This window comes from Protopterus annectens, chromosome 8.part0 (genome assembly GCF_019279795.1).
Source record: "Protopterus annectens isolate FY-2018-M chromosome 8.part0, PAN1.0, whole genome shotgun sequence".
NCBI classification, from domain to species: Eukaryota; Metazoa; Chordata; order Ceratodontiformes; family Protopteridae; genus Protopterus; species Protopterus annectens.
The window spans coordinates 408,344,183-408,355,877 of record NC_056741.1 but is presented as its reverse complement, the minus strand read 5'-3'; the positions used below and the strand labels follow the sequence as shown (position 1 = coordinate 408,355,877).

The 11,695-nt window shown below is 43.8% G+C and overlaps 1 protein-coding gene across 2 annotated transcripts in view; it reads right to left on the bottom strand.

Moving 5' to 3' along the window:
• Positions 1-4,475: 4,475 nt before the first annotated feature.
• Positions 4,476-11,695, bottom strand: part of RPS27 (ribosomal protein S27) — a 105,160-nt gene continuing 97,940 nt past the window's right edge. For both annotated transcript variants that reach the window (XM_044079920.1, XM_044079918.1), the window contains exon 4: positions 4,476-4,754. In XM_044079920.1, the coding sequence (XP_043935855.1) occupies positions 4,726-4,754 (29 nt within the window). In that variant the 3' untranslated portion in view covers positions 4,476-4,725. The remainder of the gene's footprint in view (positions 4,755-11,695) is intronic.

Below are 11,695 nucleotides of genomic sequence, written 5' to 3'. Positions count from 1 at the left end.
GGAGTCGCCACCACAATTTTGAGTGTCTTTCTGCATCTTTAGAACAGCCTTGGGGCTGGAGCTGGTGGTTGTAGGGGGAGGCAAACAGGTCCACCTTTGGGGTATCCCATTTCTTGGTCACAAGGCTGAAGGTGTTGTGGTTTAATTGCCACTTGTGTGGGTCTATAAGATATCTGCTTAACTTGTTTGCCAGAGAGTTTTGGTTGCCTGGCAGGAAATGGGCGTGTGCAGGTGAATATGCATGGCTGAGACCGTGTTCCAAAGGGTCATGGCTAGCCTGCAGAGTGGGTAAGAGTGGATCCCCCCCCCTGCTTGCTGATGTACCACATAACTGTGTTGTCAGTTTTGATTAAAAGAGGCCCTGAAGACAGTAGGGATCTGAAAGCTGTTAGACCATGCTGAAAAGCTAGCATCTTTTTCTGGTTGATTTGCAGATGAATTTGATTTGGGCTCCAGTGGCCCTGAATGCACCTGCCATCCAGATGTGCACCCCAGGCATAGTCAGATGAGTCTGTGGTTAGAGTCTGGCCGGAGTGGGGCTGTGTAAAGGGAAGTCCCTTGTTGTGGTTGCATGTTGCTGCCCACCAAAGGAACTCTTTCCTTAGACAAGGTATCATAGGTATGATAGTTTCCTGAGAATGTTGGCACCAAAGACTTGAGTACCACTGAAGTCTCCTCATATGCAGTCTGACATACAGAATTAGTAGAATGTAGGAGGTCATGAACCCTAGAGCTTGCAGGAGTTTCCTTGCAGATAACTCTGTTCTGGTGGCCATTTGAGAGAAGTAGCCTGTCAGGTAGGCCTGTTTTTCTGGAGTAAGGAATGCCATCTGGGATGTTGTGTCCAAGCTTGCTCCCAGTAATACAACTGTTTGACTGGAGACTAGTTTGGATTTCTTTTCGTTGATAGTGTACCCCAGTGAGGTTAGAAGGTCCTTTTACAAATGACAAGTGCTGCAACAGCTTTTCCTGACAGTCTGCCTGAATCAGGCAGTCGTCCAAGTAGGGGTAAATTTGAATATGTATTTGTCTGCAAAAGGCAATGGCTGGAGCAAGGCATTTTGTGAAAACTCGGAGCAGTGGATACGCCAAAGGTAAGTGCAGAGAGCTGATAATGCATAGATCCTGCCCTGAAACGTACATATTTCCTGCAGGAGTCCCTGATTGGGATATGCAGATTGGTTAACCACCCTAGACCTAAAGAAGGCCTAGGGTGGTTAACCAGTCAATCTTTGGACAGCATAGGGAGAAGCTGCTGTAGGGTGAGCATTCTGAATGTTGGTACCACCAGGAAGGTGTTTAGAATGGATTGGGCACCAAGTGCCCTCTTTTCTGGGTAACAGGAAAGGTCTGGAATAAAAACCTTGCCTATCTGTTCTGCAGGAACAGTGCCTCTGCCCACTGGTTTGGAGAAATATCTGGGAACCCTTTCGGGGTTGGCAGCATGTGGAAATAAAATTTGTACCCCTGGGATACTATTGTTGAGGACACATCGATCGTTGGGAGGCCCAGTTTTTTTTGCATGGTAGGCAAGTTTTCCTCCTAGGGGCACAATTGACATGGTGTGGCAAGGTCTGTTCCTTAAGCCAGACATGCCTTCTTCTAAATAAAGCACCTGTGACTGCTGCCCTACAAGATGCTCCTAGGGCATCAAACCCACATTGCAGGGTGTGCTTGCGGACTCGGCTTGCAGAATGCATAAGCTCCTGTAATTCTTTATTTTCTGCACAGCCAGGGAAGGTAGATAATTTTTGCTTAATAAGTTCCATAGTATGTTGCTGGTATTTCAGCATGTGGAACTGACAATTTAAAGCTCTAATGGCAAGAGTTGCAGAGGCATAGACTTTTTTTTACTCCATCCGTCTAATGCTCGGGAATCCCTGTCCGAGGGGGTGGGATTCTTAGCTGTGGTTGCTTTTATTCCTTTAGGTCCTTGGGAGATGACCTCTGGGTCAGCAGTAGGATTCTTGAAAAGAAATTTGAGAGAGTCAGGGACTCTGTAGTACCCGTTAGGTTTCCTGGGAGCTGGAAGTAAAGTATCAGGAGTAAGACTGGATTCCATAAAGACATCATCTACAACATCCAGAACAGGAGGGATAGCTAAGGGTCTGTGCTGTGTTAAGTCTAAAAATTCCCAGAGTCTCTTTTTGGACTGAGGATAATGCTGGCATTTTAAATGGAAATGCTCTCAAAGTATGTAGGGTTTCACCAACAGAAAAATCCTCTGGAGGAGAGGCAGAGGGAATGAATTCCTCTGCATCTGAATCCTCATAAGCAGATAAGGGCATGTCTTCATAATCAGAAACCTCAGAGTCGGACTCTAGGTCAGATAAAGCTGTTGGGGACAAGTCTCTTTTTCTTTTAGCAGGGGAAGGCTGGCTTCCCCTAATAAGCATAAGGTCTTCCGGCATTTTAAGCCTATGTGATTGCTGCAAAAAAGCAGGCACTTGAGTTTGGGTATTTTTTTTAGGCGTAGCTCGTACTCTGGGCCTTAAAAACTTGGTCGTTTTAGAAAGAACCGAAGACGCGAAAGTCTGTTTGTCAAAAATCGGTAGTGCGAAGAAATTCCTCAGACGCAGGTGCCTGCACAGTGGCTCCGGACCCATCCAAGGTAAAGACATCTGCAGATTCCATAGTCAAAGAAGAGGCTCACAGCATACTGGACTCCGAACGGGTCTCGGTAGCGGCCTGCGAAACCATCAAAGCTGGCATCAAAGGCTGCGAAAGTGCCTGAGTGCCGGCAATCTGGTGACCAACTTAACGGAAGCGTTGTCGGCAGTTTTGGACCTGTGCAGTCTATGCCTTTTTCCTTATGTTTTTTTCGCAAGATCAGTAGTCTGATAGCTTACCGAAGCCATTCCGGAATACGGAGATAAAGAGCGAAAGTATTTAGCTACAATAAGGGTCCGACGAATAGTTCGGGCGTTGAACAAAGCACAAAACCGGCAGTGAGGGACGTCGTGGTCTGGGCCTAAACAAGTGAGGCAGTAAGAATGGAAATCTCGGTGTGGTATTTGCTTTCCACAGCGAAACAATTGTTAATTTTTCTGACATCGGTTACAGTAAGAAAAAAGGATCCCCAGCGGGGTACTTAGCTTTAGAAAACTTCAACATCAATTTTGGAAATGAAAACTCAGGTAGCGGCAGACAGGCACTCGTGCAAACTGCTTCTGCTTCGGGATCCTCGGCAAGAAAGACTGATGTAATGGCGACTGCTGCCTGTTTTTATGCCACTGATGACCTGATGTCGGTCCTGAAGTGACAGTAACCGACACAGAAATACTAGGCCTCTGGTACTCTGGCTGAGGGCTACCTCTGGCAAGATAACTCAAGTGATGAATGCAACAGTGAAACACGAAGAACATCTGGTGTTCACCTCTAAGTGGGTTGAGGACTTACCTACTCAGACCTATACCAGGGACCCATGGTAACTGTGGGAGGAGTGTATTGTGCACTTACAGGGCAGTGCCTGCCTGCCATAAAGCCCAACAGCCTTTAGTCAATAAGCCTTTTGCCCACCTTGGACAGCTCTGTTGAGTAAAAGCTGGATGCAAAACACAACCAACCTGTTAAACAAGAACTAAGAACTGCCACACACAATGCAGGCTCACTAAAAGATGAAGCTTGGAAGTGGATGACGTGATGGTAAGGAGGATAGGTATCCTATGTATCCAGGAGAAAAGACAGTGCAGCAAAGCCATTTGGCTTGGGATCCAGAGTCTATCACACAGGAAGAGTGGCTTGAAATGGTGTAGGAATTGTGAAGGAGAGACTTCAGAAGGCAGTGAGGGAGGTCTTCAGGCAGACCGTGATAGACTCATGGGAATCAGATTCCAGCCTAATAACAGTTTGATATTATGAATACTGCCCTGTGCCCCACAGCACGGATGTGATAGTGTGGAAAACAGTGCATTCAGACAGCAGTTTCAAGACCTGCTAAATAAAGCAGGACAACAAGAATTGGTGTTAATAGGGTGGCTTAAATGCACAAGAGCTGGTCAGCAACAGCCACTCACCTGCACCCTCCCCCACCAGTTCCAGAAATAGCCACCAGCCAAAACAGGCACGCAAGTCATTACATGAACTCCTGGTCGACTGCAACACAGTCGTATCCCTGTCATACAGCTGGACTGTCGCACAATGCACCACACACACACCCATTCCCAGTCTTTCCCTTCTACCTTCATGCTTCATCAATTAAACCTCATTAATATGAATTTCATGCCAGCCATGGGAACCCAGTGTACAAAAAAAACATAGGAACAAGGCAGTAATGTGTTACCATAATAATGTTTGTTATAAATGTTTTTTCTATCAAAACTTTTTCAAAGATGATACACACAGCCCATAACACAAATGGCCCACATAGATCCGTCAGAGCAGGAAAATGCAGTATATCAAGCTGATCTTAACAGAAAAAATTACTAAACTTCAATTAGGATAACCTATGCTTTGCTGGAGTAAAAACAAGTCCCTTTAAATATTCCAACTTTTATTAACAGATGGGTAAGGCTACAAGGACAGTTTATAGCATTTCACCCTCACTGTTAAGGTCGTCCGCAGCCACACAAAGTGTCAGACTCTAAACAAAAAAACCATGAAAAGATTAGAAAAAAAGTCTTGCTGCCGCTTTCTTCTTGAACTTGTTTACATCCAGCGGTGTCCTTCCTACGCTGTCGACTGTGCGGGTAGTCCCCACCCATCTCATGCATCATGGTTCAACAGCTAATGCTGCTTCCTTCGGAATGAGCAGCCTGCCAAGAGGGAGGAAAAAAAGGGAAAACGGTTACAGCAGAAATCAACAAGGTTCTAAACAGCAAGAATAGATGAAAAAGCACCCAACAGTCTCAGTGGCATGTAATGGCCTTAAAGATCTCCATCCACAGACTAAGCTAGACTTGTAAAGGGTCATGTAGTTCAGATTCTGTGTCGCAAACAAGGAATTCATTCTGCACAGACTGGAATTTAAATTAACCAACAAATTAAAACTGTTAAGTTAAAAAAAATCACTTTAAGAACCTTTCAGTAACCAAACTGCTTCTGTTGACTACATCACTTTAAAACTATTTTTGCAAAACATCACATAATACATTAAGCATAAGCAAACACTAAAAACTTTCCTTCGCCAAAAGTGAAATAAATGTACTTACAAAAAGCAAAATTGTTGAGATCCAGTATGCCAGAAAAACACTACGAACAAAGCACAAGTAATCATTCCTAATGTAGTCTAAGCTACCCAATTTAGGATTATCCATGGTCACCCTTATACTTTTACATTTAAGCAATCGTTTAAAATTTAGACTATTAACAATGCCCCAATTTCTTGATAAGACTTTATTAGCAAACGCCAATGCATATCACAAAGGCTATCTTGACCTGGAGCAGTACACAAAACCAAGCATCTTGTTAATAGTTGCTCCACAGTGCCTGGCATAAATTTTCAATTTTATTTCCAATAAACTATCCCCCAGTAAGACTACAACATTCACAGTATTCCTGTAGTCATCCTTTACTTCGGATTCCTCATCCCCTCATATACTGCCAATACCTACTCCAATGCTAAACAACCAGTTTATAAATTACACTTATTGCAACTCAGCTTTACAGAAACTGAACAATTTAATAATTTCACTTTAATAGCTTATGGAATTAACTGAAATTTTAACAAAATGATCACCTGATAAATAAGCAATTAATTTTCTATGTGGACTATACCTTTTTGAGATAATGAAGAATGAAGTATCACCAAACTTGTGGTTCAGCAATTCATAGGCTATAGCGCACTCCACTATAAAAACTGAAAACCCAACGTTTCAAAGTAGGCTACCTAATGCACAGTTTAAATTCTTTAAAATTTTAAGAATGTTTGTTTAGAAGGACTCTGCAACTGTAAGAAATAAACCTGCATTACTCAGCAGCAACTGTAGATCTTCGTGATTTTTTGAATTCCAGCAAACCCAGAGTTGCTTTATAGATTACTCTTCCAGTCAATAAAGCAACTCTACTTATATTAGTCAAACTTTTTTTTTTTTGCAAACAAACTGAAAAATGAAACTCTGCAGTGTAAAAAAAAAAAAAAAAAAAAAAAAAAGTGTTAAATGGTGTCAGTTAATGACATAGCAATTGAGATTAAATGGAGAACATATTTTTATGTTGTCATGAAGTTCTACACAGTACAAGCCTGCAGCAGCACATATTATACTTGCATTTTACCTTCTTTAACCCTGAATGTTCAAGAAGACATGATCTTGTTTTTGTGGCAAGCTACTTCTTGCCCAAAATGCACTGTGAGGGCAATACTGATTATCTTAAAATGCCCTAGTCTGTCAGATTACACTTCTAATGACCTATGACTGTGAGAAATAGTGTTAAGTGTGAGAATATTCAGTAAAAATGCCAGTTAATGGCTTGCTATGATTCTTATGGATTTGTTTCAATACGTAAGTGTCATAACACACCAAGCACCTTTTACAGGATCGTGCAAGCAAGTAGATGAGAACACACCCTTTTTTAAAAGAACATATTAATCTCCTAGCTTAAGCAAAGGATCAGACAAAATGCCTGATGAGGGCTGTTCAACTCTCGTAAAACAAGGGGAGAAAAAAAGTACAGTTTTGTACCTACCATAAATGCAGATGTTAGAGGATCCACATTGCTGCAGTCATAACCTGTGGGTAGTCCGCTGTCCTCGGTCGGCCCGAATACCAAAGAGTTAGGCTGGCGTCGGTCATGGGCGCCCGGAGCTGACGTCAGTACGCAGTAGTACTCAAGTGCATGACTGACACCATATCCTCAGTCTTTCTTGCCCCAGATGTCAGAAGGCCTTAAAAGGAAAAGGCCAGAGCCACAAAGGGAGAAAATAATAATTATCCCCAAATAACAATAACAACAAACAATAACCACACCCCCAAACCCAAGAGGGGAAGGAGGGAGGGAAAATAGGACTGCAGCAATGTGGATCCTCGAACATCTACATTTATGGTAGGTACAAAACTGTACTATGTTCTTCGTCTCACATTGCTGCAGTCATAACCTGTGGGTAGAATCCCGAAGCAAAGGAAAAGGGAGGCTGGCAAACTAAAAAGCATTAGGGGCTGCTAACATGCCCTGTAAGACTGCAGTGGCAAACCCAGCCCTGGACTTGGAGAAGAGGGAGATGGTAATGTTTAGTAAAAGTATGAACTGAACTCCAAGTAGCTGCTTCCAAAATATCCTTAGTAGCTACACCCCTCAAAAAAGCAGTAAAAGTGGCAGTAGCCCTAGTGGAATGAGGTCTAATCCCAGCAGGAACATCCTTCCCATGATGAGAATAACAAAAAGTAATACAATTACCAATCCACTTTGAAATAGTCTGCTTAGAAACAGCTTTCCCTTGTGTACCCAAAGCAAAAGAAACAAATAACTGTTGAGTCTGTCTGAACTCCTTAGTTCTGCTCAAATAATAACATAAATGCCTGTGTATATCCAAAGAATGCAAGATTTTTTCCCCTTTATTTTGGGGATCAGCATAAAAGGTAGGCAAATGGATAGACTGGTTCAAGGCCACATTAGAAATCACTTTTGGCATGAAAGTAGGGTTAGTACGCAAAGAAACTCTATCCTTATGGAATATTAGAAAAGGTTCAACTGCCATGAGAGCCTGCAATTCAGATACCCTTCTAGCAGAAGTAATGGCCAACAAAAAAGGCAGTCTTCCAGGATAAAAATAAGTCAGACGTAGCTGCAGGTTCAAAAGGAGGCAAAGTAAGCTTCTCCAACACAAAATTGAGATCCCAGGAAGGAGTAGGAGCTCTACGTGGGGGTCTTATATTTTTTGCCCCTCTAAGAAATTGCTTAAACAAAGGGTGAGAAAATAAAGGAGGGTCACAATCATAGTGAGCAGAAATGGCTGCAGCATGAACTTTCACAGAAGAAAATGACAAACCCTTGTCTAGTAACTCAGTAAGGTACTGTAGTGTAAAACTCAAATTAGGTACAGAGACATCAAAGCCCTTTGTTGTGCTCCAAAGAAAAAATCTCTTCCATTTATCAACATGAACTTTTCTAGTGCTTGGCCGCCTAGCTTCCAAGATGACATCTAAAACCTGCTGAGGAAGCTGAGAACCCACAGGCTCTAAAACAGAATACGCCAGGCCGTTAGATGCAGGGACTGCACCCTGACATTGAGCAAATGACTGCTTGACTGGGACAACAAGTGAGGAAGCTGTGGCAAAGGCCAAGGAGGCTCCTGAATTAAACTCCTCAGCAGAGGATACCAGTGCTGTCGTGGCCAATCTGGTGCTATTAAAATCATGCAAGGCCTGTCCCTCCTGACCTTCAAGAGAACCTTGGTAATGAGAGGTAGAGGAGGAAAAGCATAGACGTGAAGGTTGTTTCAACTGAAAGATAGAGCATCCACTTTCCAAGCTTTTGGGTGAAACATTTTTGTGCAAAATTTTGGTAGTTGGAAATTTAGAGGAGAAGCGAACAGATCTATGTCTGGAGTTCCCCAAGCCACTGTCAACTGATGAAATACCTGAGGATCCAATTTCCACTCGTGGGGATCCACAATTTGTCTGCTCAATACATCTGCTAGGGAGTTCTGTGCTCCTGGCAGAAACCGTGCTTGAAGAGTGATGTGCAAACCCAGAGCAGTCTCCCACAATATCATAGCTCGTCTGCAAAGAGGGTAAGAATGGGTCCCCCCCTGCTTGTTGATGTACCACATGACTGTAGTGTTCTCTGTTTGTATAAACACCTGTCCTGGTTGAAGTAGGCCCTTGAAAGCCATCAGGGCAAACTGGACTGCTAACATCTCCTTCATGTTGATATGCAAATGCTGTAGTTTGGGAGGCCACGTGTCTTGAATCCATTTCCCATTGAAGTGTGCTCCCCAAGCCAGGTCTGAGGCATCCGTCGTTAAGATCCGACTCGCCTCTGGTCGGGTCACAGAGTCCCTTGTTTAGGTGACATTCCTGTGCCCACCACAAGAATTCCTTCTGGATGCAAGGTATTATCGGAATGACAGTGTCCAAATCGTGGCAGTGTTGAGTCCATACACTTTTGAGATACCATTGTAGCTTCCGCATATGCAGTTTGGCATTGGAAGCATCAGAATGCAAGATGCCATGAACCCCAAGGCTTGAAGGACTGTCCTTGCAGTCAGCCTGGACAGTACTGATAATTGCTGGAAGTATAGATGAAGAGTTCTTTGTTTGTCCGGGGTCAGAAAAGCCATCTGAGAGGCTGTATTCAGTCTCACACCCAGAAAGCACATGTCCTGAGAGGGTACTGGACTTTGTTTCGTTCACAGAATACCCTAGGCACCTTAAAACTGCCATTACATACTGTAGCTGTTGAAGTAACTTGTCTTTGTCCTGAGCAAGAATCAGGCAATCGTCCAGATAAGGATAAATTTGTATTCCCCTCAGTCTTAAGAAAGCTATTACAGGAGCCAGAACCTTTGTGAACACCCTGGGCGCAGTAGATAAACCAAAGGGCAATGCAGAGAACTGATAATGAGAAGTGCCAGCCAGCGCAGGAATCTCCTGCAGCTGGGCCTGATAGGAATGTGAAGATAGGCCTCTGAGATCCAGAGTTACCATCCAGTGATCTTTGCCTAGCAGAGGCAGAAGTTGCTGTAATGTTAACATCTTGAACTTTGGAATGTCTAGGTATGTATTGAGAATGGACAAATCCAGAATTGGCCTCCAAGTGTTTCCTTTCTTTGGCACTAGGAAAAGACGAGAATAAAACCCTAGGCCTTCTTCTGACGGAGGTACCACCTGGATAGCCCCCATCTGTAAAAGCAAAGAAATTTGTTCTTGAGCCTCCAGCCTTTGCTGAGGAGGTACATCTGGCATGCCTTTGAAAGGGGGAAAAGTGTGAAAATAAAACTTGTAGCCTTGAATTATTACGTCCAACACCCATTTGTCCTGGGTGACCAAATGCCAATTTTGTTTGAAAAGTGCCAACTTTCCTCCTAGAGGAGCTGCCAGAAAAGAAGGATCCGGCAGCTGGAGATACAGGTCATTGGGTCTGTTACTTTAGATTTTAATTGACCTAACAGAAAGTTCTGATACTTCAGCACGTGGAATTGGCAATTTAAAGCCCTCATAGCTAACGTAGAAGAGGTGTACACTTTTTTACCCCACCTATCCAACGCTCTAGAATCTTTATCCAAAGGAACTGGATTCTTAACCACAGAAGCCCTGACACCCTTAGGCCCTTGAATAATAGTTTCTGGGTCAGCTCTAGGGCTCTTATACAAATATTTATGTGCCTCAGGAACTCTGTAATACCTGTCTGGCTTGACAGGGGCAGGGGGTAAAGAATCAGGATTAAGAAAAGCTTCAGAAAAAACATCCTGAACAACATCTAAAACAGCGGGAATAGCCAAAGGTCTATGTTGTGGCAAAAACAAAAATTCCCTAAGCCTCTTACGAGAAACTGAAAAATCCTGACCTTCCCACTTGAAATGCTCCCTCATGGAATGCAAGGTTTCAGAAAAGGAAAAATCCTCTGGAGGTGAAGCAGAAGGACAGGAATCCTCTGCATCCGAATCAGAATAGGGAGGAAAATCCTGAATATCCTCAGCTGAGGACTCAAGAGTAATCAGAGGAATGTTCCATTCCCTCTAAATCTGTCTCCACCCTAGGCCTCTTCTCTGGAGGGGGCATAGAATCCCTGATCAAGGTAATCAAATCCTCTGCCATTTTCAACATATGCTTTTTGGGAACAGAGCCCGAAGAACCAGGGCTGTGGCCCGTACCAGAAATACCAGGTCTAGCCTTAGCAGGGCCTTTAGTGACTGAAGTAGAAGGCCTAATAACCTTTTGTAAGGAAGGAACCACAGTAACTTGAGAAGCACCCTCGGCCTGACCTAACTCCTGAGAGGCCAACTCCTGCAAAAGTAAAGGTTCCCCCCTGGGATTCAGCCTAGACTTCGGCTGGATCCACAGATTCAACCGTAGATCCCATAGAACCGGCATCCGCAACGGACGACTCCTCTGGTTTAGACCTTAAAGATTTATCTTTTCGCTTTTTTGCGGTAGCGGGCGTCGGAGGATCCGACGGCATGTTATGAATTACACCGCTTACCGAAAACAAGTCTAGCACAGTCTAATCTGCGTTTAATGGTGCGCTTATTAAATCTAGCGCAAAAGCGACACCCGACTATGTCGTGTTCAGGCCCTAAGCAAGGAATACAGAGAGAATGATAGTCCCTATGAGGTATCTGTTTCCCACAAGAAATACAATTATTAACTTTTTCTGACATCCGGATTAACTGAGGCAAGAAAAGACAAAAATTTTCCCCAGCGGGTACTTAGCCCAACTGGTCTTCAGTCTGAAACTTCGAAAACTGAAAATTTCAGAGCATGAGCGGCACTTGCAAACGCTGCTTCTGCTTCGGACCACGCGGCAAGAAAGACTGAGGATATGGCGTCGGTCATGCGCTTAAGTACTACTGCGTACTGACGTCAGCTCCGGGCGCCCATGACCGACGCCAGCCTAACTCTTTGGTATTCGGGCCGACCGAGGACAGCGGACTACCCACAGGTTATGACTGCAGCAATGTGAGACGAAGAACATCAACTAACTTATTACTTAATTCAGTGGACAAGCTCTCACACAGTCTACAATTTTAGTCATCTCTGTGATCTTAAGTACTCAAAGAATAGAGCAACAGGCAGTATCAACTATCGGCACTGCAACC